This window comes from Littorina saxatilis, linkage group LG15 (genome assembly GCF_037325665.1).
Source record: "Littorina saxatilis isolate snail1 linkage group LG15, US_GU_Lsax_2.0, whole genome shotgun sequence".
In the NCBI taxonomy this organism is placed as follows: Eukaryota; Metazoa; Mollusca; class Gastropoda; order Littorinimorpha; family Littorinidae; genus Littorina; species Littorina saxatilis.
Window position 1 is genome coordinate 5941942 of NC_090259.1, and position 25050 is coordinate 5966991.

At 40.8% G+C, this 25050-nt stretch overlaps 1 protein-coding gene across 1 annotated transcript in view; it reads right to left on the reverse strand.

Annotated features, from left to right (window-relative positions):
• Positions 1-22370, reverse strand: part of LOC138948331 (uncharacterized) — a 322492-nt gene extending 300122 nt beyond the window's left edge. Inside the window, exon 1 of the mRNA XM_070319840.1 lies at positions 22256-22370. Within this exon, the coding sequence (XP_070175941.1) occupies positions 22256-22322 (67 nt within the window). The 5' untranslated portion in view covers positions 22323-22370. The remainder of the gene's footprint in view (positions 1-22255) is intronic.
• Positions 22371-25050: the final 2680 nt, after the last annotated feature.

A 25050-nucleotide genomic window follows, 5' to 3' on the forward strand; every position in this document is an offset into this window, starting at 1 on the left:
TTTCTTTTTCAAAAACTCTGGAATTGATGTCGACACGTCAGGCGATAACGGTGTATCAAACTGCTGTCTTTCAAGTAATCCAGCAAAGACTGCAGAACTTTTGAACAGCAATTTTTAAAACGATCTGAAAATGTCGTCATATCTTGCATGCGACATAATGTTCGGTAATTAACGGTTATTTTCTTTTAAAAACAAAACTTACATGTACAAGGATCTACTTCATCTAGGGAACCATGTGACACATTCTGTGTTCAAACTTTGTGAAGAAATCACGAACCATGAATGCGCTACCAAGTGTTGAAATTATGTTGTCAACATCTTTTGAGATCTTGCGTGCGACACCATCTTGCGTTCAACATAAAATGTCACTAGCTTATCGAGTTTAATGGGAAAACTAACTATTTGTTGTCTTAGTTTAATCTTCTTAATTATAAGCGTAATAAAACAGAACTTCCAAGATAAATTTTAATTGAGATTAGCGAAAGAGCGGGTACGCAAGTCGACCTTAAAGCAACAAAATAAAAACACGAGCGTTTGTCGTGATGTCTTGCGTGCAACACGTTCTCAAAAAAGAAAATATATTATTTTCTCAGACTTTTTTAAGTTAAAACCTTGCAACTTCACATACATTTGGGCCTAATCGCCCCCATGCATGGTAAAAGTCTTGTTGACCCTTGTCAAATTTCAAGGTCACGGCTGGGTCACATGGAGATCAAAAAACGGAAGAAAAAATTTTTTTCAGAGATTTTTGAAGCTAGAACCTTGAAACTTCAAACAACGCTTTTGCTTAATCATCATTCGACAAGAAAATTTCAGGTTGATCTTTGAGAAATGTGAAGGCCATAGCAAGGTCTCGTGTTGGTAAAAAAAAACAAGAAGGGCAAAGCCCATACGACTCACATGCTTTACACATTTTTCCTACCAAAATACATGTGACCTTGACCCAAGGTCAAGGTCATCCAAGGTCATGCAACACAAAGCTGTTAATTCAAGACATAGGAAGTACAATGGTGCTTATTGGCTCTTTCTACCATGAGATATGGTCACTTTTAGTGGTTCACTACCTTATTTTGGTCACATTTCATAAGGGTCAAAGTGACCTTGACCTTGATCATATGTGACCAAATGTGTCTCATGATGAAAGCATAACATGTGCCCCACATAATTTTTAAGTTTGAAACAGTTATCTTCCATAGTTCAGGGTCAAGGTCACTTCAAAATATGTATACAATCCAACTTTGAAGAGCTCCTGTGACCTTGACCTTGAAGCAAGGTAAACCAAACTGGTATCAAAAGATGGGGCTTACTTTGCCCTATATATCATATATAGGTGAGGTATTCAATCTCAAAAACTTCAGAGAAAATGGGAAAAATGTGAAAAATAGCTGTTTTTTAGGCAACATTTATGGCCCCTGCGACCTTGACCTTGAAGCAAGGTCAAGATGCTATGTATGTTTTTTGGGGCCTTGTCAACATACACCATCTTGCCAAATTTGGTACTGATAGACTGAATAGTGTCCAAGAAATATCCAACGTTAAAGTTTTCCGGACGTCCGGACGTCCGGACGGACGGACGGACGGACGACTCGGGTGAGTACATAGACTCACTTTTGCTTCGCATGTGAGTCAAAAACACGGAAATTAACCCTTTTCTCAGAATTATTGAAAGCAAGAACCCTAAAGTTCACACACTTTTGGGGTTAATAGCCTCCATACACGGTGGAAGTCTGGTTGACCTTTGTCTAATGTCAAGGTCACGTATGGGCCAACAATTTTTTTTTAAATTATCACTTTTTTCCGTTGTTTTTAAAGGGAGAGCCTTCGAACATCATAAACGCCGTAGCTCAATGATTCTCCGACACAAAGAAATTCAGAAAGATCCTTGTCAAATGTGAAGGTCACAGCAGGGTCTCGTACGGGTAAAAAAACAAACAAACAGACAATAATCCTTTTCACAGCTTTGTGGTAAGCTAGAAACTTGAAACTTTACACACATTCAGGGCTTGATAACGTTTTGACACGGTGAAAGTCTGGTTGACCCTTGTCAAATCTCAAGGTCACAGCCGTGTCGCTCATGGGTTAAAAAACCAGACTGTTATCCATTTCTGCTTTATTTCTGAAGTTAGAACCTTGAAACTTCATACAACGCAATCGATCAATTATCCTTCGACACGGAGAAGATCAAGTCGATCCTCAACAAAATTCAAGGTCACGACTGGTTCTCCTGACTGTATAAAACGGCATTTTTTTTCTCAGACACTTGTGAAGCTAGAACTTTGAATCTTCACGCATATTCGGGGCTAAATAGCCTTCTGACATGTTGGAAGTCTGGTTGACCCTTGTAGAATTCAAGATCACAGTGGGGTTGCGTATGGGTGGCATTGCTTTCGAAGCTGGAGAAATTGAACTTGGTATAGCACATTTGCTTGATAATTCTCCGAGATGGAAATTAAAACTTAAGTTGAGTCTTGTAAAATTTCAAGGTCGCAACAGGGTCGAATTGGGATCATCAAAATGGAAAATTATCAATTTATTGACCATTTGTACATCTAGAACTTTGAAAATTCACACCAGTTGGGTGCTAAAAAGCCAGCCTTCAGGCATGGTAGAAGTATACTTGACCCTTGTCAAATTTCAAGGTCACAACTCGGTCGCGTATGGCTTAACAAGGATAACAAATGATTTTCTGCATTGCCTTTAAACCAATAGCCTTGGCACTTCGCACAACGCCTTTGCTTAATGATTCTTCAAATGTTTCTCGTCAAATTTCAAGGTCACAGCGGGGTCAAGTTAAAGCACAAATAATGCGAAGTTATGAAATTATCAAACTTATTGTAAGCTAGAGAGTTGAAACTTCATCGATGACCTTTACACGTGACTACAGTATGGGTGATAATACTCAAATTACAAAGTCACAGCTATTGGGGTCGAGTGCAGGCCAGAAAGTTAATTCCTTTTAAGCTTCAAAACGTGGCTACGTTATAGTCACTAGCTTATTATATTTCTGAGGCTAGAACTTAAACACATGTGCATCTTTGTAGATCTAGAGCTTGAGCTCTTTCAAACATGACCCAAATCTGGTTGACCAAAGTCAAATTTCAGGGTCACAACAGGGTCAATTTGGGATCTTAAAATGGAAAATTATCAATGTTTTGAACATTTTTAAAACTACGGTTTACACTTTAACAATTTCTAGGATTGGATGCCCCTTCTGACGTGACCAAAGTCTGGTTGACGTTTGTGAAATGACACATTTATATTTTTGACCTCAACAAGACCTTGCTGTGACCTTGATGCTTGGCGTTTTCATAAAGACTTTATAACTTAGACTAGACAGTGTAAAGGACAGCATACTCTAGAAATGTGTGTATTTTCACAGCTCGTGCTATAAACGCATTAACGAAATGAAAATATTCCAAATTTTGAACCAAACCTGACCCCGCTATGACCTTGAAATTGACAAAGATTAGCCAGGTCACTTTCTTTTTAAATGGCATCAACATTCTAAAAGTATGTAAAGTTGGCTAAAGTGTAATGTTTCTAGCTTTAAAACATGTAAGACAACGAACATTTTCCAATTTGGAAAGCAACTTTACACCTTACTGTGACCTTTGAATTTGATGAGGTTTAATGCGACCTGCGCCACACAAGAGGGTCATTAAACCTTGGAAGTGTGCCAAGTTTCAAAGCCCTAGCGTCAAAAACATGCGAGAAATCCTCAATGACAAATCTTTATGATTGACCTCAACGCAACCCTGCTGTGACCTTGACCTTTTCAACCTAAACTGTAATCGCGTGTAGAGGTCATCATACACTAAAAATGTCTGTATTCTCAAAGTTTGTGCTATACACACGCTGAATAAATTGACACTTCCAAATTTTGAACCAGATGTGACCCCACTGTGACCTTGACATTTTAGAAAGATTAACCAGGTGGTCACTTTTGTTAAGATTTCATAAAAATTCTGAAAGTCTGTAAAGTATGTAAAGTCTAACTGATCTAGCTTTAAAACATGTAAGACGTACAACGACAATTGTCCAGTTTGGAAAGGAAATTTAACCTAGCTGTGACCTTGAAATTCAATGTGGTTTAATGTGATCTGTACCATATCTGGGGGTCACCATACTTTGGTAGTGTGCCAAGTTTCAAAGCCCTAGCTTCAGAAACGTGCGAGATAACCTGAATGCTACGTCTCAGTGCCATGTTGAATAATATAACGAACAAAATTCCCGTTATTTGTGAAATAATTTGAGTGCATTTGTCTTTTCTTTTTATAATTGGGTTCCAACATCTGTTGTCTTAACAAAAATCACAATATCAGTCTTGTTTGTCAACTTTTATTTTGTAGCCCCTTTGTCCGCTTTTCGTGCGCACCTTTTGGCACTTAGTCGTGTATACACACACACCTGGTTGAATCAGTTACTTTGTAAAAGGGGTGTACTTTGAATTCGAAAGTCTAAATCGAGGACGCGAAGCGACTTAGGCTAATCATAAGAATGCGCCCCCCCCCCACCCCCCGAAAAAATAATCTGTCGTGAGATGCATTACACATTTTGTGCACAGGTTCCTGTTAGCAATGTGTACAAAGGTTGGGGGTTCCAGTATCGGTCCTCCCCCCCCTTCTCAATTTGCCCCCTGTCCGCAAACAGGCATCCTCTGTACCTCATAGGGGGCCTCGGGGTCGCAACTCGCATGGACCCATACCTCATAGATCAATTGGATATTGTTAAAAAGGTGTTTGGGGAAAGCTCCTTTGAACGGAATCGAGGTAATAATTTATTTCAAAACCAGGTGTTTTTTGTGGCTAAGTGTCTGTTCTACACGAACATTCTATAACTTGTTAATATGTGTCCGAATAATGAATTGTTAAAAAAAGTTACTCGTAATCGTATGAAGGAACTATGAAGCCAAACGCATAGGTCCTCACCCTCCCCCCCCCCCCCCCCCTTTAATACGTACACTTTCACACTCATACAACGAAATGGACACATATTAACTGTGACACACACACACACACACACACACACACACACACACACACACACACACACACATCCACACACGAACACATAAACAAACAGACAAACAAAGCGGGTAGATGCGCAGGTCCGCTTCGCAATGCCGTAATGGACGCCCACTCTCACTTAGTAGATTCCTTTCTTAAACTATTTATCTGTCACTATTTCTTAAAACTTCGCTTTCTCGCACTCAAGACGACATGCACAGACACAAAGACACACGGGCACACACACGCCCGCCCGCCTGCACTCACTCACACAACAAACAACACACACACACACACATGAGAAAGGGATAATCACACATAGTGCACCAGTGAGGTTAGAATGGTGAGATGGGGTTTGAGGCTGGTAAGGGATTTGGGGGTAGGACCGACGAGAGGGCACGGATTCGGCGGTTCGCCGTGTCGAGTCAACTTCATATATATAGATCTGTGTAGGCGATCAACAGCCCCAGCCGATCTGGATCTGTTCAAGTCAAAAGTAAAGTCAAGGATACGAAGAAGTCTACCGAAAAACATCGATCCCAAGGATTCATGTTGTAACTTTTCAAAGCAGTGACATTCAATCAAAGCTCCATCCACATTAAACCGAACGGGAATCGTCGAAGATCCACGCAACTTCACTGCAATGTCGAAAACGAACTCATAATGTCACCGCAGATCTATAGTTGGTTTTGGTTTTGTGTCGCAGCAAAGAAACGAAGCAAATCTCCGGCTTTTATTTCACACTAAAAAAAACCGTTCATTTAGCGGGTTATTAAAATATATTTCTTTGAGGTTGCAAGGCAATGGCATCGCTGAGATGTACTCCTTCGAACACACGACACAGGTTAGAAATTGACTTCATTTGGGCGCTTTTTACGGCCAAAACAGAGTGAGCTTTTTGACGGGTTTATGGAAAATTCACTTCGGGGGCAGGTCTAAAATCCTGTGTACAGTGCCAAATCATACATCATTCAAAAGAGCAAAGTATGTTCTTTATTCTAACATATGGGCTAGGGTAAGTCATAGATATAAATAGACAGTATCTGTCTATTATATCTGCAGGCAAGTGTATTCCATTCCTTCGATAGTCTCGTCATCTACACTTGCGTGAAAAATGCAATTTTGAGTCTGTTTTGCATAAAAGACCTGCGAGATTTGTAGAAGTCAAAACAACAACTTACAGTCCAGCCTCTCAACTTTCGTTCCATGCAATTTGTTTGTCTGTACGTATAGACTGAGGGGTGCCCCGAAATGATTTGTAATCACAACATTCACAGACTTCAAATACGCCATTGAAAAACTCGTCCACGTGCGTTTTAGATATATATATTTACTTGGGTGACTAAAACTGTCGTACCTACCAAAGGCCGCTTCGCGTAACAAAATGACTACTAGAGTCGCAAGGCTCGGGATATTTTTTACAAGAAAATTATATTTCGTTGTTCTAGTCCGAATGAATATGAAGATATGGCGAGTTGAAAACGCCGATTCTTTCGCCAGAAACACGTCTGTTTCCATACCGGAAAGAAGGAATGGACTGAGAGCTACTAGTAGAAGCACGGCGCCGTGCGTACAATCGACCGAATGATGTTATTCACACAATACCATTTGGCGATCTCTAAAAAATCATTTAAAAACAAACTAGTTGACATGTAATGAAACTATTTACTGAAATCAAGAAATATCTTAGTTGTAGCCGTGCATATTGGGCACCCCCTGTCGAATGCACACTGGACCGTGCGTATACGCCGTCGCAATCAAGGCAAGTAACTCAGTGAGTGAAAACATTAGCAAGAACCGCAACTTGAACACACTCGTAACACCTTAAATGTCTGCGTGTGTCCGTGAAAGAGAGAGAGAGAGAGAGAGAGAGAGAGAGAGAGAGAGAGAGAGAGAGAGAGAGAGAGAGAGAGAGAGAGAGAGAGAGAATAACAATGGTAATGACAACTGTTCATTTTTCGAGGGTAACAGAATAAAGCCCGTCCTTAATTGAGCTCGAAGTCGACTTGGCGAAGCTTCGCGAAGTCTTTATACCGAAAACCCGCAGCTACGGCGTGGTACTTTGACCCCTACTTCGCCCACAGGCGAAGGTGTCGTCCACTGGACTACTACTATCACAGAAAGACTACAAGGTACGTCACTCACCTTCGAGTCTTCTGTGTTCTTGGAGTCGCTTCCTGGGGAAAAATATTGTTCAAGACGGCTTGCCTCTTCCTACTGTTTGTGTAAGGTCAAATAAATACAGTTGAATGATTGTTTGAACTATATGCACCTTTAGTTTTCAGCTTCCGTTCGCTGCAGGTTGTTTTTAAAGCCATATGTACTCGATGACTATACACGCTAATTGCTTTACCAACAGCTGGAGACATGCTAAATTAAGTTCCCTGCAAAATATTGTGGTCTAGGACCCCTTCAATGTTGAGATATGTTAATTTTCATTTTGATCTGGGTCGTCCTATTTATAGATTTGCCAACAGAGGTAGCGTTGACGCAAGGGAAATAACTCCGCGTCTTTGTTTACATCCAAAGTTTTTGAGACTCTAAAACAAGCTGTAATGCATGTATATGGTCCGCGCATGGCGACATATCGTCATTACATGGTCTTATGGTGCGTTTGACATCGATTATGGGCAAACTACACTTTGTAAACACGGGAGCGCGTACATATGCCTTTAAAGGACCAGACCACGCTGTTTTAGCGTCAAAAACGCTTCGAATCGTGTTCCTGCGCGACCGAACACTTCCCGATGTTTGCAGTTAGTTAGAAAACCACTTTCTTACCGTTCTTCAACAATGTTTGGTTTACTTCGGAATCTTCTAAGGCCGTAATCCGACGAATTTTGTGACCGAAGCGACGGATTTCTTCTCCAAAACGACCCGCCATTGTGCCGCGTGATCTTCGCGAGACTGGCTTATGAATAAATTATCCGTGACGTCACACCGTGTGAAGATGGTAGTTTACCAACATGACAACAACAAGCGTAACTGCAGACGAAATTGAACCGTACATGTTCGAACTACCGGTTTCTCTCCTCGAATCAAGCATGAAAGATGAGGGCGGAGGCCACTTCCAGCAGTAGTGAAACAGTGACGATGAAAATTGCGACACTGTTTGTCTCAGCGATCAAAGGTAAACACGCCCGCTCTCTGTGCTGAACTTATCGTCTGCTTTCGAGTCTGTGCTATTTTTTCACTCTCGCCTTGTCAACGCACTCGCGAATAAGTGGGATATTGTTTAAGTGTTCATGCATTGCATTCACGAGTAAAAGAACAACAGCTCATCGCAGTTTTAACTGTTCTTGATTATTTCAGAGACTGGTGTCAGAGTGGCCACTGTACCTGTTGTATTGTGTGGGAGGGGCAGATTTGAGAGAGAGAGGAAGCTAGCCTGAGGTACATTGTAGAATGAAAACTTGCAGGGGAGCAAGAATGCATCACCAGCCACGAAGGTGTACATACAACTTTTTTTGAGGTGCCTATATTTGTTTGATTGTTAAATGTATGTATTTGTTGTTGTTTTTAAAGGCTATCAAGAAAACTGTTGTCATTTAAATTTGTAACACTCAGTCAAATATAGTTTCACACACACACACACACACACACAAGATTAACTCACTTGCATGCCCACAGAAGAAGTTTGCTCTTCACATTGTTCTGTTGTTGTTTTTATAATGTAATCATTGTAACATCAACACTCAGTAATAACCAATATTACAACACAATCACTTTTTCATCAGAACTCACTCACATACTACATGACTTTGTATTAAACCCTGGTTTATGGACACTTGCATTTGTACTTTGCATGGGAAAGCAGCCTGAATTTCAGGTGAACTTTAATAAAAGAAGATTTATATGTATGTTGCTCTAGATGCATGTTTTAATAAATAATAATGACATTCAGGAAAGTAAAAGGACTGTTGAAGTTTGCTGTTGTAAAATGTCTGATGATTAGGGTTCTGTTGCACATTTAGTGAATTGACTGTACCAATTGCTGTTATTATTTACACCCAATCAGTGCATCCACATGATAATTATTATGTAGCTTAAGGGGAGGTGGGCCAGTGCACTACCTTTTTTTTTATTTTGAATGTTTTATTGTGTCTAAATGTTATTTTATGAAAGAAATGAACAAATGATGACAAACAATAGTCATGTTTTGTATTTTTAGGTTGCTGGTTTTTGTTTTACGCGACAAAAACAGTCAAAATACAGACAAAAGTGGAGTACAGGAGATACACGGATTTTCATCAGATGTGATTGTCACACTTCTAATTATTGTTTTATTTTATCCTTCTGGGTATGCTCTAGGGGATTACGAAGCAGATCTTGTTTATTATATTTATATTTGGAGTTAGGAACACTTCTTTGTTACAACTGTCAAACTTTAGGGTAACGCTTGCGAAATTATTTTTTGAAATAATCTGGATATGACTATAATAAAATTTCAGCAAAATCCCTTCGTAATCCCCTAGAATGTTATATTCTGCACAAACTACAAAAGAAAATATTGCTCTAGCTAAATTACAGCCAGAGAAATCGCGTAACTCAAGACGTAACCGTAGGCAAAATGGCTGAACTGAGAAAAACGACATTGAAGATTGAACACCACAGAAACACTATTGAATCAGACATACAAGGACAAAACTGTGTTATGAATGAACAGCTTAGTTTATTTGAATTGCAAACTACTTAGCCTTTAGCACGCCAGCAGCGAATTTATGCGTCCATCCCTTCTATCCCTCTGTCAACCAGCATGGGGATACTGCCCCAGCGCTAAACGTGTATCAATGACCCGATTCTCGTTTGTATTTGCATGCGAATAACGGTATTTTTAACGGTAACTTACTTGAGCCAGAACGAGGCTTCTTTCCTTCCGTTATCTCGTCGTGTCTTATGCGCTGAATTTGTTGGTCGAAGTTTTCTGCTTTTGTTTTTACATCGATACAGTACTTTAGTGCTTCGACAAGCAAGATGGAGGATGATGAGTTTGAAACTTTTGTTTGAGTTGTTTTTTGACAACAAATCGTACGTGGAATCTGAACGATTTACTGAGGAAGCTCTTCGCAATGAACTGTGTATCGCGGTGAAGAAAATGACACAGTGACAGTGACGGAATTTACGAAAGTGCAGATTGATACAAACAGTTGCTGATCCAGTTTCGTTCGTGAAATGGCAGACCCAGCAAACATTACCGATAATCTGACTGATGTTGGATACTTTCTCCTGTTTTTGTTTTTTTGCGTAGCAAATGCTCGACCTGCTTGTCGAGGAGATACTGCTCAGAAACTGACTCAAATTCAGCGCAAAGCAAGCCAGTTGCAAGACGTAAAAAGTCTGCGCCATGCATGGCGTGTTCGGAAATGGCGACCTGTGGATCTGCGTGGAGATCAAAGCTTTCCTCTGTATCGGAAACACCGGCAGAATCCAAACTTTGGCCTAGTACCAGCGGAAATACTTGTTGTTGCTAACCGAACTAATAAAGACATTGTCCTCTTTCTTATTTCGAACCATTGTTATCGTATCAAAGGTTGTTTCTCAAAGAAAAATTCGCTTTCGGTTGTCACCGATCGTTTGATGTGTAACCAGGATGCTGTAAAACCGAGTGAACTTCGGGTGTTCCCGTCATGGCCGAGAGTCTCTTCGGTAGTTTCCGTATGCAAAATTCGTAAGCTGAGCATGCGCACTCACAAAGTAAACTGGTTCCCGATTTCGGTTTATGAAACGAACCAATGGATGTCGAGTACCTTCCAAATAAGGACATTTCCGTTCGATTCCGTTCGATTACGATTGCTGCCTTTGCAACGGACTAGTGGCTGAGTGAATGGAACATTCATCAAAACACTGATGTCATGTTATAGGTCAAGAGCTGCTGCGCAGTTTCGTATGTCGTGAATGCACTGTTTTGCTGAGGACAAAGCCGTAACTAGCCTTTGAAATGAGACTTTTTTTGGCGGGGGAATATCGACTACAGAAGACAATCAATGCCACACATGTTCACATTTTGTCTTTATTGACAGATAAATAGGACACTTTTGACAAAAACACTGACACACATGGATGATAGGTATGTTATGGAAACATAATCTGCTAAAATACCCAAAACAGTGTTTTGAACGATTTGGTCAATTTTGCACTGGCCCACCTGCCCTTAAATTAAAGAAAATGTTTTGATGTGTTCAGAACATACCAACAAGTTGCACACTCACTGACTTTCCGAAAGAACAGGAAAGTTCTTCCTGCCTGTCTGGTCGCTGCCATCAGAGACCTCTTTCTGTCACAGAGCTACACAGGCTTCAAATATATATATATATATATATATATGTAAGATAAATAAAAGGTACATTACAACTCTCAACTGCGGGGTGTGTGTGGGGGGGGGATGTGCATAACCATTGCATACTTAAGGTCGGCTTAAACTGCAAACAGAAATGTGGAGCTTGCGTAACAATTCTTGCTTTGTCAGATTGGGAGATAGGCAGCCTCAGTCTATATAGTTGGTCGCCAGTTGGGGCGTCCTGCTTGGTGACAACTTGAGCTTTGTCAACTGGTCTAGCTGTAGCAGTCAAAGTCTGGGCACTGTTGCATTGTAGTCTTGCTGTGTATGCAGAGCTTTGTTGTAGCTGCCATAGGCCAGTGTTGCCATAGGCCAGTGTTAGGATCACCACCCCCTCAAACAGCTCGTTCAGTTAACCTGATGCCTGTTTTAGACAGAAAAAAAAGTTACCACAATCAGCAGAACTTTCACCGGAGAAAGGGCATAATTCTTTCATACTTTCTTTCTCATAGCTTTTTTTGGTTTTTATAATCTCTTCATTACACTAAATAACATCCATCTTAAGACCTATTTTGAGCCTTAATTTAAGTTGACTAGTAATGATATTAATCATAATGTATTTATTTTTATAATGTACAAACTAGAGTATGTATGTGGATATGTGTGTGATGGTGCTGGTATGGATATGTGTGGTTTGGGTTATGTGTGTACTGATGTGTACATTTTATGTGTTTTGTATGTTTTGCGAGTGCGATTTTATGTGATGTTATTCTGTACACCAGCCAAAACAAAATGTCTGGTATATTAGATAATAAACGCACCTTTAAATTTATTAGCGACTACACCCCGTCACCCTCCAGTCCCCCTCCCCCCCATTACACCCTACACTTTTAACATTGTATAAAAAATCATGCCCCAATATAGGTCCCTAGTTACCTGGGAGGACGTTAAGCTCCATAATCAACATCAACAACGTATTGAATTGAATTGAAAAGCTGGGGTTAGGAGGTCTAACTTCTTGAATTAAAGTGGTTTTTTTCTCAGGTGCATGTAGTTTTTTTATTTGCTTGAAATCATGGTGTATTCTGGTTGTAAGAGAAGAGTCAATTTCCTTGTAAGCCTGCAAAATTAAGATTTGTCATTTTTGAAGTAGCCTACATTTTTGTAAGAGTCCAAAATAGTCCAGGATAAGGAGGAAAAACATAGGGTGGGTCAGGAAATCTGAAACATTGCATAGTTTTGTTTTGCCTATGTAGACACAAAAAGTACTTAGAGCACTTTTTCCCCCCCAAGAGAGCATAGCTTAGTTTTAATTATTTTAATGCCACTGTTAGCAAGAGGAGTACTACAGACAGCAATCAAACAGTGGGTTTTTTCTGTAGACATTGCTATTTCTGTTTAGGTGTTTCAGTAGTTTTCTATGCGGATAAATCATGCTGCATGATCACTAGAAACAATCCAGCTCTGTTGCATGCAAGTTTTTTAAAGGTTTTTTTCCCCATGTTACTCCGAGAGAAAAAAAACAACCCACAGAGATAAAGTTGAACTGGCAGTTTGACTGAAGCAGTGGTAATAACACAGAGTGCTCTTCCTACAATCAATTTTTTTATGTGGATGATGATGTCCATACATGTACTTGGTTGTATTATTTTGCTAGACTATTTGTTTCTGTTAGATATATCTGCTCACATGATTGTTGTTCATAATTTGACATTACATTTACTGCTGATCAAAATGTATTGTTGGAATAGGTCTGCTTAATATTCTGACTGCAGTTTTGTAATAAAATCAAATAACACAGATGTTTTAAGTATCAAAGTGCTTTTCACACACACACACACACACACACACACACACTCACACACTATGAGTATGACTGCAAACATGAATTTGTACTTGTATTAATTATAATTACTGTATTACAGAACCTGATCTGAAAAAAAGGACAACAGCAAATTATTCATGCAAGCTTGCTGTATTAACGATTTCTTTATCTATTTAATACAACACTGAATTAGATAACAACTATAACAACGTGTGTGTGTTTGTGTGAATGTCTATGTGTATATGGACGGACACTGATTAAACCTGAGACTCATCGATTACCCAGGTGAGTGTAAAAGAGGGAGAGAGAGAGGGAACTTTAAGGTGGGTGCATGGGGACGGACATGTAGTAACAGATATATGTTTTAATCTGTAATCTTAACACATGTGCTTAAAATTAGGAACAGATGCCATTCCACTACAAATACTGTCAGTCTGACAAAAACGCCCAGTGACACTGAACCCCTATCCCTTACAGAACACATTCAGTATACATGTACTCACTTCCTTTCGTCTGCGTTTAGTGAAAGCAGATCGTTCTGATGACATTGGTATCCGGTTTCTGACCTCCTGTGAGTGGTCAACAATTGTCGGAACTGGAACTGCGTTAGGCAACAGCTGTTTTGTGTGTGCCAGGTTTTCTTGCCGGCTTAACTGCGTTCGCATTGGAAGAAAGTGTCGCGAAACACAGCACATCGTGTTGGCCGTTTCCAGTTAATCAGTCTTGCTGCAGAAGTTGTAAGCCCATCGGAAAAAGGTGACAACTGATGCCTGAACCTTTTTTCTATACTTCATAGCTATCAGCAGCCGTGCGCATTCCTTCGGCGTGCTGTTGATGCTCGATTTAGGCAAACGCCCACTTGAGCGTAAGCTGTAACTTTCGGTTTCCAAACACCAAGTGACGTCACAGCCGGTTCTCGTCTACTGGCGGCCATTTCGAAGTCTCGTTTAGCAGACGAATTTGGCGGAACGTTTTTAATTAAATCACAATGATTAAGCTACGAATCGGTGAATTTCTTTACATTTTTGGAATCTTTAGGTGCATTTCTCTAACCTTCAGTCATCGGTTAGTGGTTCTAATAACCTTTAAAACAGCGTGGTCTGGTCCTTTAACCATCATTTGGACGAATCTTCGTTTGCGAGCCGCTAATATCCACACCTCGTCTAATTATGCATCCGCACCGAATATGCATACCAGCGCTCATTGGTCTAAAACATATGTAAATATTGTGCGGCAAAGGGAAGCTACCCACGGGAGTTTTCACTTTCGGTATCAGTGAAGAACCGTTTGCCACTCATTCAAAATGAGGAAAACGTTTCAGTCGACCAATGAAAATAATCATCGAATATCCTCTTATTAACCAATGAGCGCTGGTATGCATATTCGGTGCGGATGCATAATTAGACGAGGTGTGGATATTAGCGGCTCGCAAACGAAGATTCGTCCAAATGATGGTTAAAAACAACCTGCAGCGAACGGAAGCTGAAAACTAAAGGTGCATATAGTTCAAACAATCATTCAACTGTATTTATTTGACCTTACACAGACTGTAGGAAGAGGCAAGCCGTCTTGAACAATATTTTTCCCCAGGAAGCGACTCCAAGAACACAGAAGACTCGAAGGTGAGTGACGTACCTTGTAGTCTTTCTGTGATAGTAGTCGTCCAGTGGACGACACCTTCGCCTGTGCTTCGCCGCATGCGAAGCTTCGCCGTAGCTCGCAACGAAGTTGCTTTTTTTGTCAGAAGAGTGCTTTTCGATTCAAGATGGACGAAGAAATCACTCAATACCGGAGTGAAGAATGAATTTATCGACTTTGGTTGACCCGAAGTACATGAACTAAGCTCCTACCTGTATTGATCTGTATTATTTCATACTGCGATGCGGGCCGTGCTCAGTAGACAAAATAGAACAAATAACTATGTGTTACAATTAACTTACGTAATCATCAAGTATGTAAAGTACAATTTGTGACGTAAAGTACTCAGACAGAAGCACCCCGCGCGCTTGTCGAGACTACTAACAGCCATGCACACGTATGGAAGGGGAAAAGGGTCAAAATGATCGAGCAAAAGGATCGAGTAAAAGGATGCGCATACTTTTCGAAAAGGATCGATCCTTTTGCACGATACTTTTGAACGACCCGTTTGACCCTTTCCGCGCGTAGGGCGGAAAGGGTCAAACGCGAAAAGTATGCATCATTTTACTCGATCCTTTTGCTCGATCGTTTGACCCTTTTCGCCTTCCATACATACGCGCATGCGGCGCTTTCTGGCTAATAAGGTTTGAGACGCCGAGACAAGAAAAGATAACTGGGTCGTTTTAAAAAAAGGTACCCAGAGAGGGTCCCCTATTTTGTTAGAATAAATTAAATGCTTTAAACATGTGTATATTGCCAATGTTCGTGTTTCCATGCGTTGGAGATAATAAATGAATAAAATCCCAAAGATTGTTGCCTTCCTTTTTCTGTTAAGTTGAACTGTTATTCATTTAGTACAAAATATGTCGATTTCAAAATGGCCGATTTGTGACATGACGATCGGTCATGCGAACAAACTTTTGTTGTCCCAAATGGAATAAGTTTTGCAGCAAAAAATATAAAAGGATTAGTTGAGCAAAACTCATACTGTATGTATGCAAAGTAATACAAGTTAAATTTCTGCCCTAGTTGAAAATTGCATCACAAAAAAAGTGTAACAGTCGCTACACTTCGTTACTACAACCATCTACCAACTTCACATCCCCTCCCTGTAAAATTGGACTGATCCAGGCACTACTTTTGGTTTCTATTTTGATATGTGAAGCAGTCAGATTGTGTGGACGGAATGTAAATTGTATGGAGTTTTATTTACACACTTTTTAAAGCCTGAAATAAAAGCAGGACAGTTTCGTTACCACTCTGTGATATAGCGACTGAACATATATATATTATACTAGATGATTACCCGCTTCGCCGGGTACCGGCTTCGCCGGGAAGAAGTAGAGCCGAATACCAGGCTGCGCCTGGGACCCGGCTTTGCCGGGTGTACGCCAGCTTCGCCGGCGCACGAAGGAAAGGAGATAAACGCGCAAAACACTGAAGACCTTCTAAAAATAGTAACGTGCAGTGACCTTCTAAAAATAGTAACGTAGTAACGGGAACATGGATTGACGCCACACGGAGGAAGGGAGATAATCGCGGCTGAAAACACTGGAGAAGATAAAGAAGAGTTACTGGTAGTGGATCTCGACCAAAAAAAAAAACAAAAAAAAAATCGGTTCAGCGCGCACAGCGCTGCGCGCTGAGAGCACGTGTTGAAATATCTCATCGATGAGGTTGTGTCCGGGGTGTAGCTGAATACGGTGTCCAAATTTGAAAAAGATCCACCGAGAACTTTGGCCGTGCATCGCGAACAGATAGACAGACAGACAGACAGACAGACAGACAGACAGACACTAGTCGTGTATATATATAGATGATAATTGTTTTACGAAAGGCAATTTTGATCTATATTTCCTGTGTATTTATTCGCACCACCGGCGGAACTTCAACGCTCAAGTTTTCGTTACTGTTGTGCTTGTGAATGAAGCGACTGTTCTCTCTTTCGAGCACTTGAGTGTACAAGATAAAACTTTGCACCTATTTCAATCGGCATGTACATTTTTATTGTTACTTGTGTTTGCAAAAGGAATGAAGAGTCTCCTAAGATAAAAAGAATAGCTTAAGTACTGTTTTTGATGGTGTTAACACTGTTTAGATATAACTTTATGCAACATCTGCCATGAGGGAACTTCTCTTTGCACGGCGAGTTACCCGCGTCAGTCATTTTTTTTTAAACAAGATCATGCTTAATTTTATAATTTCAAGCAATAATGACATAATAAAACAGTTGAAGAATACGTAGTAAAACTTGAATATGAAAATTAGCGCTACCAACCTAATGTTAGAATACACGGCGAATGTGTAACAGTTGTGTTAATAGTGACCGCGTCACTGACTCGGTTTTTTTTGTCACGACTGTGCTGTATTTCCCCGTGATGTTTCTGCTTGCTCCATTGTCCACTTGCACATCGTGACATGCAACTTTTCTGGTTTTTCAGTTGTGTTTTTGCACGGTTGTTAGGAACAGCCTTAAATATCAGTGGGACCGGAGACATGAAACTGTTCATCTTATTTAGTTAAAATATATAGTAAATCAATAAAATAACAAGAAGGGCAAAGCCCATACGACTCACATGCTTTACACATTTTTCCTACCAAAATACATGTGACCTTGACCCAAGGTCAAGGTCATTGAAGGTCATGCAACACAAAGCTGTTAATTCAAGACATAGGAAGTACAATGGTGCTTATTGGCTCTTTCTATCATGAGATATGGTCACTTTTAGTGGTTCACTACCTTATTTTGGTCACATTTCATAAGGGTCAAAGTGACCTTGACCTTGATCATATGTGACCAAATGTGTCTCATGATGAAAGCATAACATGTGCCCCACATAATTTTTAAGTTTGAAACAGTTATCTTCCATAGTTCAGGGTCAAGGTCACTTCAAAATATGTATACAATCCAACTTTGAAGAGCTCCTGTGACCTTGACCTTGAAGCAAGGTAAACCAAACTGGTATCAAAAGATGGGGCTTACTTTGCCCTATATATCATATATAGGTGAGGTATTCAATCTCAAAAACTTCAGAGAAAATGGGAAAAATGTGAAAAATAGCTGTTTTTTGGGCAACATTTATGGCCCCTGCGACCTTGACCTTGAAGCAAGGTCAAGATGCTATGTATGTTTTTTGGGGCCTTGTCATCATACACCATCTTGCCAAATTTGGTACTGATAGACTGAATAGTGTCCAAGAAATATCCAACGTTAAAGTTTTCCGGACGGACGGCATTATACTTGTCTCGTCTAAATATCGGGCCCTATTGCTACGCTGAAAACACAATAGCGTTTATATAGCTATTCTGACATTAAATTCTGTGTTAGAATCATGTTTTTGTCAGCGACAAGTACCAGAATGGTCCATGTCGTTGATTGCAGACGACGGTTCCCTTTCCGCATGAAGCCACGGAAATAACCGAACATTGAAAAACCCACGGACATGTATTACGGAGAAAACTCGAGATAACCGGATGCTTAGCATTACGTCAATATGTTAGGAATCATATGACGTCATGACGTATCATGCTTGCCTACGTAGATTGTATGTTCGAAAGTCTGACTTCTGTTGGGAATTCGCGTGGTGAAGACAGCGGTAAATCTGTAGATGATAAGAGAACAATGATTGTCTCAGAAGAAACGACGAAATGTTTCAGACCGGTAACTTCATTTCAACATTGCACTATACAATGGACGTTCTATGTGACAGGAGAGTTTGCTGATTTTGTGTTAAACATTGGAGAGATCGTCTGCTAGAATCCGAGATAGGTCGCTTCAGATTGCAGCTTCTGGAAATTTGCAAGGTTTGTTGCCTGTTAAAGAACTGGATTTTACACGTAATGTATGTCATGTACAGTAAGCAACAACAAAAACACACACAAAGCAAATGGCATCGTCTGTCGACTAGTCACAGAGTGACAGAAACAAACCTGGCGAGGTATGCGTGTACTTTATACACGTGGAAGAAACCGGAACCACGCGTCTTTGTTATTGCCGATATCGTTTGGATATCGGCAAAAATGGCCAACTTTTGTATCGTTATGCTTTGATGATCGGAAAAGGGATGTGTGAGACCATCCAATCACAGCCCCCGAATTCCCCCACGTGTCCATCAGAATAGCTATATTAACAGCTATTGTGTTTTCAGCGTAGCAATAGGGCCCGATATTTAGACGAGACAAGTATAATGCCGACGAGTCGAAGACGAGTCGCATTATACTTGTTCGAGTCTAAATATCGGACCCTATTGCTACGATGAAAACACAATAGCGTTTATATAGCTATTCTGACATTAAATTCTGTGTTAAAATCATGTTTTTGTCAGCAACAAGGACCAGAATGGTCCATGTCGTTGATTGCAGACGACGGTTCCCTTTCTGCATGAAGCCACGGAAATAACCGAACATTGAAAAACCCACGGACATGTATTACGGAGAAAACTCAAGATAACCGGATGCTTAGCATTACGTCAATATCTTAGGAATCGTATGACGTTATGACGTATCATGCTTGCCTACGTAGATTGTATGTTCGAAAGTCTGACTTCTGTTGGGAATTCGCGTGGTGAAGACTGCGGTAAATCTGTAGATGATAAGAGAACAAGGATTGTCTCAGAAGAAACGACGAAATGTTTCAGACCGGTAACTTCATTTCAACATTGCACTACACAATGGACGTTCTATGTGACAGGAGAGTTTGCTGATTTTGTGTTATACATTGGTGATTGGAGAGATCGTCTGCAAAAATCAGAGATAGGTCGCTTCAGATTGCAGCTTCTGGAAATTTGCAAGGTTTGCTGCCAGTTAAAGAACTGGATTTTACACGTAATGTATGTCATGTACAGTAAGCAACAACAAAAACACACACACAGCAAATGGCATCGTCTGTCGACTAGCCACAGACACAAGCCTGGCGAGGTATGCGTGTACTTTATACACGTGGAAGAAACCGGAACCATGCGTCTTTGTTATTGCCGATATCGTTTGGATATCGGCAAAAATGGCCAACTTTCGTAGCGTTATGCTTTGATGATCGGAAAAGGGATGTGTGAGACCATCCAATCACAGCCCCCGAATTCCCCCACGTGTCCATCAGAATAGCTATATTAACAGCTATTGTGTTTTCAGCGTAGCAATAGGGCCCGATATTTAGACGAGACAAGTATAATGCCGACGAGTCGAAGACGAGTCGCATTATACTTGTTCGAGTCTAAATATCGGGCCCTATTGCTACGCTGAAAACACAATAGCGTTTATATAGCTATTCTGACATTAAATTCTGTGTTAGAATCATGTTTTTGTCAGCGACAAGTACCAGAATGGTCCATGTCGTTGATTGCAGACGACGGTTCCCTTTCCGCATGAAGCCACGGAAATAACCGAACATTGAAAAACCCACGGACATGTATTACGGAGAAAACTCGAGATAACCGGATGCTTAGCATTACGTCAATATGTTAGGAATCATATGACGTCATGACGTATCATGCTTGCCTACGTAGATTGTATGTTCGAAAGTCTGACTTCTGTTGGGAATTCGCGTGGTGAAGACTGCGGTAAATCTGTAGATGATAAGAGAACAAGGATTGTCTCAGAAGAAACGACGAAATGTTTCAGACCGGTAACTTCATTTCAACATTGCACTATACAATGGACGTTCTATGTGACAGGAGAGTTTGCTGATTTTGTGTTAAACATTGGAGAGATCGTCTGCTAGAATCCGAGATAGGTCGCTTCAGATTGCAGCTTCTGGAAATTTGCAAGGTTTGTTGCCTGTTAAAGAACTGGATTTTACACGTAATGTATGTCATGTACAGTAAGCAACAACAAAAACACACACAAAGCAAATGGCATCGTCTGTCGACTAGTCACAGAGTGACAGAAACAAACCTGGCGAGATATGCGTGTACTTTATACACGTGGAAGAAACCGGAACCACGCGTCTTTGTTATTGCCGATATCGTTTGGATATCGGCAAAAATGGCCAACTTTTGTATCGTTATGCTTTGATGATCGGAAAAGGGATGTGTGAGACCATCCAATCACAGCCCCCGAATTCCCCCACGTGTCCATCAGAATAGCTATATTAACAGCTATTGTGTTTTCACGGACGACTCGGGTGAGTACATAGACTCACTTTTGCTACGCATGTGAGTCAAAAATTAAACATCCATTTTGGTTAATGTATTGACAGTCAACGCCTAACATAGGTGGCAACGTGAACATACTCAGTTGTTGCAGATAAACGGAGAACGACAGTTAGGGTAGGACCCCCCGCGGGTTAGGGGGAGTCCCATATTGGTTGGGACGAGAAAGCATTTACCCGATGCTCCCCAGCATGTCGTAAGAGGCGACTAACGGATTCTGTTTCTCCTTTTACCCTTGTTAAGTGTTTCTTGTATAGAATATAGTCAATTTTTGTAAAGGTTTTAGTCAAGCAGTATGTAAGAAATGTTAGTCCTTTGTACTGGAAACTTGCATTCTCCCAGTAAGGTAATATATTGTACTACGTTGCAAGCCCCTGGAGCAAATTTTTGATTAGTGCTTTTGTGAACAAGAAACAATTGACAAGTGGCTCTATCCCATCTCCCCCCTTTCCCCGTCGCGATATAACCTTCGTGGTTGAAAACGACGTTAAACACCAAATAAAGAAAGAAAGAAAGTTAGGGTAGGTGTATCTAATTCCGACCGATTGAGATTATTGTTTCGTTCTCATGGCTACAAATCGTAAAGATTGGCATAGAAGTCTTGTTTGGCACGATCAGCGTATTCCGTAAGCAATTTGTGTTGTCGATATTCTTCTTCTTCGTCGTTCGCTCGATATATAGTGTAAGTGTATCAAATTCCGACCGATTTTGGGGGTACCTAACAGTAAAACCGACCGATTTTCCCAGTCACATCAATGACGAGGTGCGCACGTCATCACAACAGAAAGAATGCCATTCACACAGGGGCCGTTCATAAATCGGTTGATGACGCGACTTCACGGACCAATTGTTTTGTCACCAGAGTTATTTACGAGGCGAGAAGTAATGTTGATACCGATCAGCCCAGGTAGAGTCGTATCACAGCTAGCAAAGCCTCAAAGTGGTGTGTTGCCCTCTCCCTCTCCACGACAAAGTCCTCGCTGCCACGGGGAGTCCAGCGACAGAGTCCTCCAGCTCCGTCACCACACTCTTGTACATCTTGACGTACCAGTTGGTCACTCTCTGCTCTCTGAGTTCTTAGTGGAGAATGAGATCCTCGGACTCAAATACATGTACTTTGCATGTCGTACTGCTTGTCGATGAAAGTAGAAACAAGTCCCGAATCTGTTATTTCTACAACTGTCTCCGAGCTTGTCTTTTTGTCTGCTCTTCAAGTGTGTAACCTATATTTATTTGCGCTACCGACAAGACCTCGGCCACAGGACAATGTTCGATTTGCGTTTAGTGAGAGGCAGAAATCGACGGTACAGGGAGGAAACAGCTAGATTTAATATGCACACAGAGAAAGGTGATGGGTACTGACCTGAACTTGAACGTGTTACAGGACTCAGCACACACACCACGAGCGATATGAGCAAAAACCCTCTCATCCTCAAGACAGAAAACGGTTCACCATTCTAAATGTTCGCTGGCGGCGAAGTGTCATCAGAATCATGACGTCATTGTACAAGCAGACTCACACGTCGTGTCTCGGTAACGCAGGTCCTCGGAACACGTGAAATGTCAGTCTCGGTTGTACATTGAGAACAAAGATTTTTCGTTTTCTCAACTTGTCAAGTAGTGGGGCTCGTATGTTGCAGACGCACTCATAAATCATTCACATCTTGCAACAAACATCATACTTTGTGGTATTGTTCCTTATAATTATTTAAGGGATTTCAGATACAGAGCCACTTCAGAAATCGGTTTTTTTGTCTTTGATAGGGAATAAAAGGCTGCATTTACAGCAGACGAAATTCGTACCAAAAGCGCTCAGCAGTAAATATTCCCAACTCAGCAAATGTAAAATTCAATGGTTTACCATGCACCAGAAGTTGTCTGCTGATAACACATGCATGACATAAATACTCTTATGGGTATTTTTGTGTTCTGGTATTTAATTTGATCGTTTTTAGAATTTTATATATCCGCAGCATGAAAATTCAAGATGGCGGCCTCCGCAACATTGCGTGTTTTGATTTGAGCGAAAACAACGTTTCTGAAGGTAAGTTTTCAAGAATACGCATCCATTCACCAATGTCACATCATTTTACTGTTTAATTCTCCCCTGGGGTCTGTTATTCATCGGGTGAAGCGCTGAAATGCAGAGTAATCTTGCAATAGCTCATCAAGCTGGATTGTGATGCTGATAGTGATAGATCTAGATCTATCTGTTGATTACAAGTAAGGAAATCATGATCGCCACGCTGGTGATTTTAAACAGATTAAACGAACTTTGAATAAAAGGCGAGGAGAAAGAGATTGTTCATGGTATGATAAATGATTAGTCCTGCCTACGTTAAGGACTTCCATAAGGTGGGGAGGGGTAGAGTCAAAAACTGAGTGAGGGTAGGCCAGATAGTAGGATGACCAGCTGGAGATAAAAACACTCCACTCCCCATGTCTTTACAGTGTTGTGATCAAACTTTCAAAGACGGTAGGTAACAGACAAAAGCATACAGTGTATGCTAATCAAATGAGATAAGTGGTTTTGAAAAATGAAGAGGTACCGCTCTTTGAGTTTTACAATTTTGGTTTGTTGCTTGTTTCTCATCCTTTTGCTTATTTTAAGTTGACCGTGCATTGGTGTGAATTTTATTTTTACAGGATATATACAAGAGTTACACCACATGCCGGTTCCTGGGAACAAGCGTTCTGCATTTATTCCGGTGCCACAGAAGGGAGCCGATTTCACTAGTACTACTGTATCAAGGTTTGTTACCTAATACATCTTAACAGTAAGATTTTTTTATTTGTATTAATTGGAACATGTTTGCACATCATTTGCAAGCGACCTCTGTGAATTTGATGGGTTTAACGTACGAACCCTCACTATGGTCAACATTCTGTTAGCGACTGTTTGAAGCGAATAAATGTAGCGGTCAGAAAGATTCCAGAATCAGTTGGGTCACTGGAAACTGTGTTTGTTTGATTTTTAACCTGAAACAGTAAGAATTATACGAATTCATGAAATATAATTTTCTTTCATTTTGGTCTGTTGTGTGAAGACTTGCTAACCCGGCTTTGACCGACTCTCTGAGATAGTAAACATTATTCAAATACATTCAAATAAAAATGTCACTTTTCATCTTTTGTGTGAAGGGTACCACAGGCTGATTTCCTGCACCATGGATGTAGAGGAGGCCAGACAGTCTGCTTCTCATTCCAGCTGTGTTGCGTTTTTTTCTGCTCGTGAAGTGTATCGCCACATTGCCAAAGCCATTCGCCAAGAGAAGTCACCCTGTCTGCCCATTTTGCATAGCCTTACAGGCTGTGACACTATGTCGTTCTTCAATGGTATTGGGGAATCAGAAGGCTTGGGAAGTATGGCAAGCATTTGAAGACGTCACTCAAACTTTCTTCAGGTTGTCTGCTCCTCTTTGTAAGCTGAGTACCACTGACAGGGCAGTACAAGAGCTTTTTGGTGTACATTTGTAGGACAAAACCAGCAACGTACTGGGTGTAAACAGTGCTAGACGGTACCTCTTCAGTAAAAAGAGCTGCCAAATTGACCATAATCCCCTTACAAGTGAGGTGCTGCTGCAGGACATGAGATTGAGAAGAGCCATCTACCTATTAGACTTCCAAACTCTGTGGGCTGGCAGTTCAAGGCTGGAAAGTGGGAGTCATTCTGGACGAGCTTTCAAGAGGTATCCAGCGTGTGCCGAGAACTCATGAGGTGTGCCTGCAAGAAGAGCTGTACAACAAAACGCTGCAAATGCTGCTAAGAAGGACTGCAGAGCACAGCTCTCTGCAAATATGCTTGCATGCCTGTGAAAACTGTCAGCATCTAAACTGTGCAAAAATATTATTGCACCCATTTTCATACCCCAACTCAAACTTTTATTCCTGTGTCATTTTATTCAAACTGTCTATGCCATTAAAGGCTCGCATCTTCGCTATCTGGCACATTTTTTTTTAACATCATCATTTACGCCGTCAAAATAAGGATACCCTTGACGTGACAAAGAGATGTGACAAAAACTTTGGGTACCTTTTAAAAAGCCGACGACAATTCCTGAGGCACAACTGGGTCACTGTTGTATACGAAGAGAAAGTCAACTTGATTATCCATCCAGAACAGGTTGTTTTATTTCGCCATCTTGCATATTTCTAGTG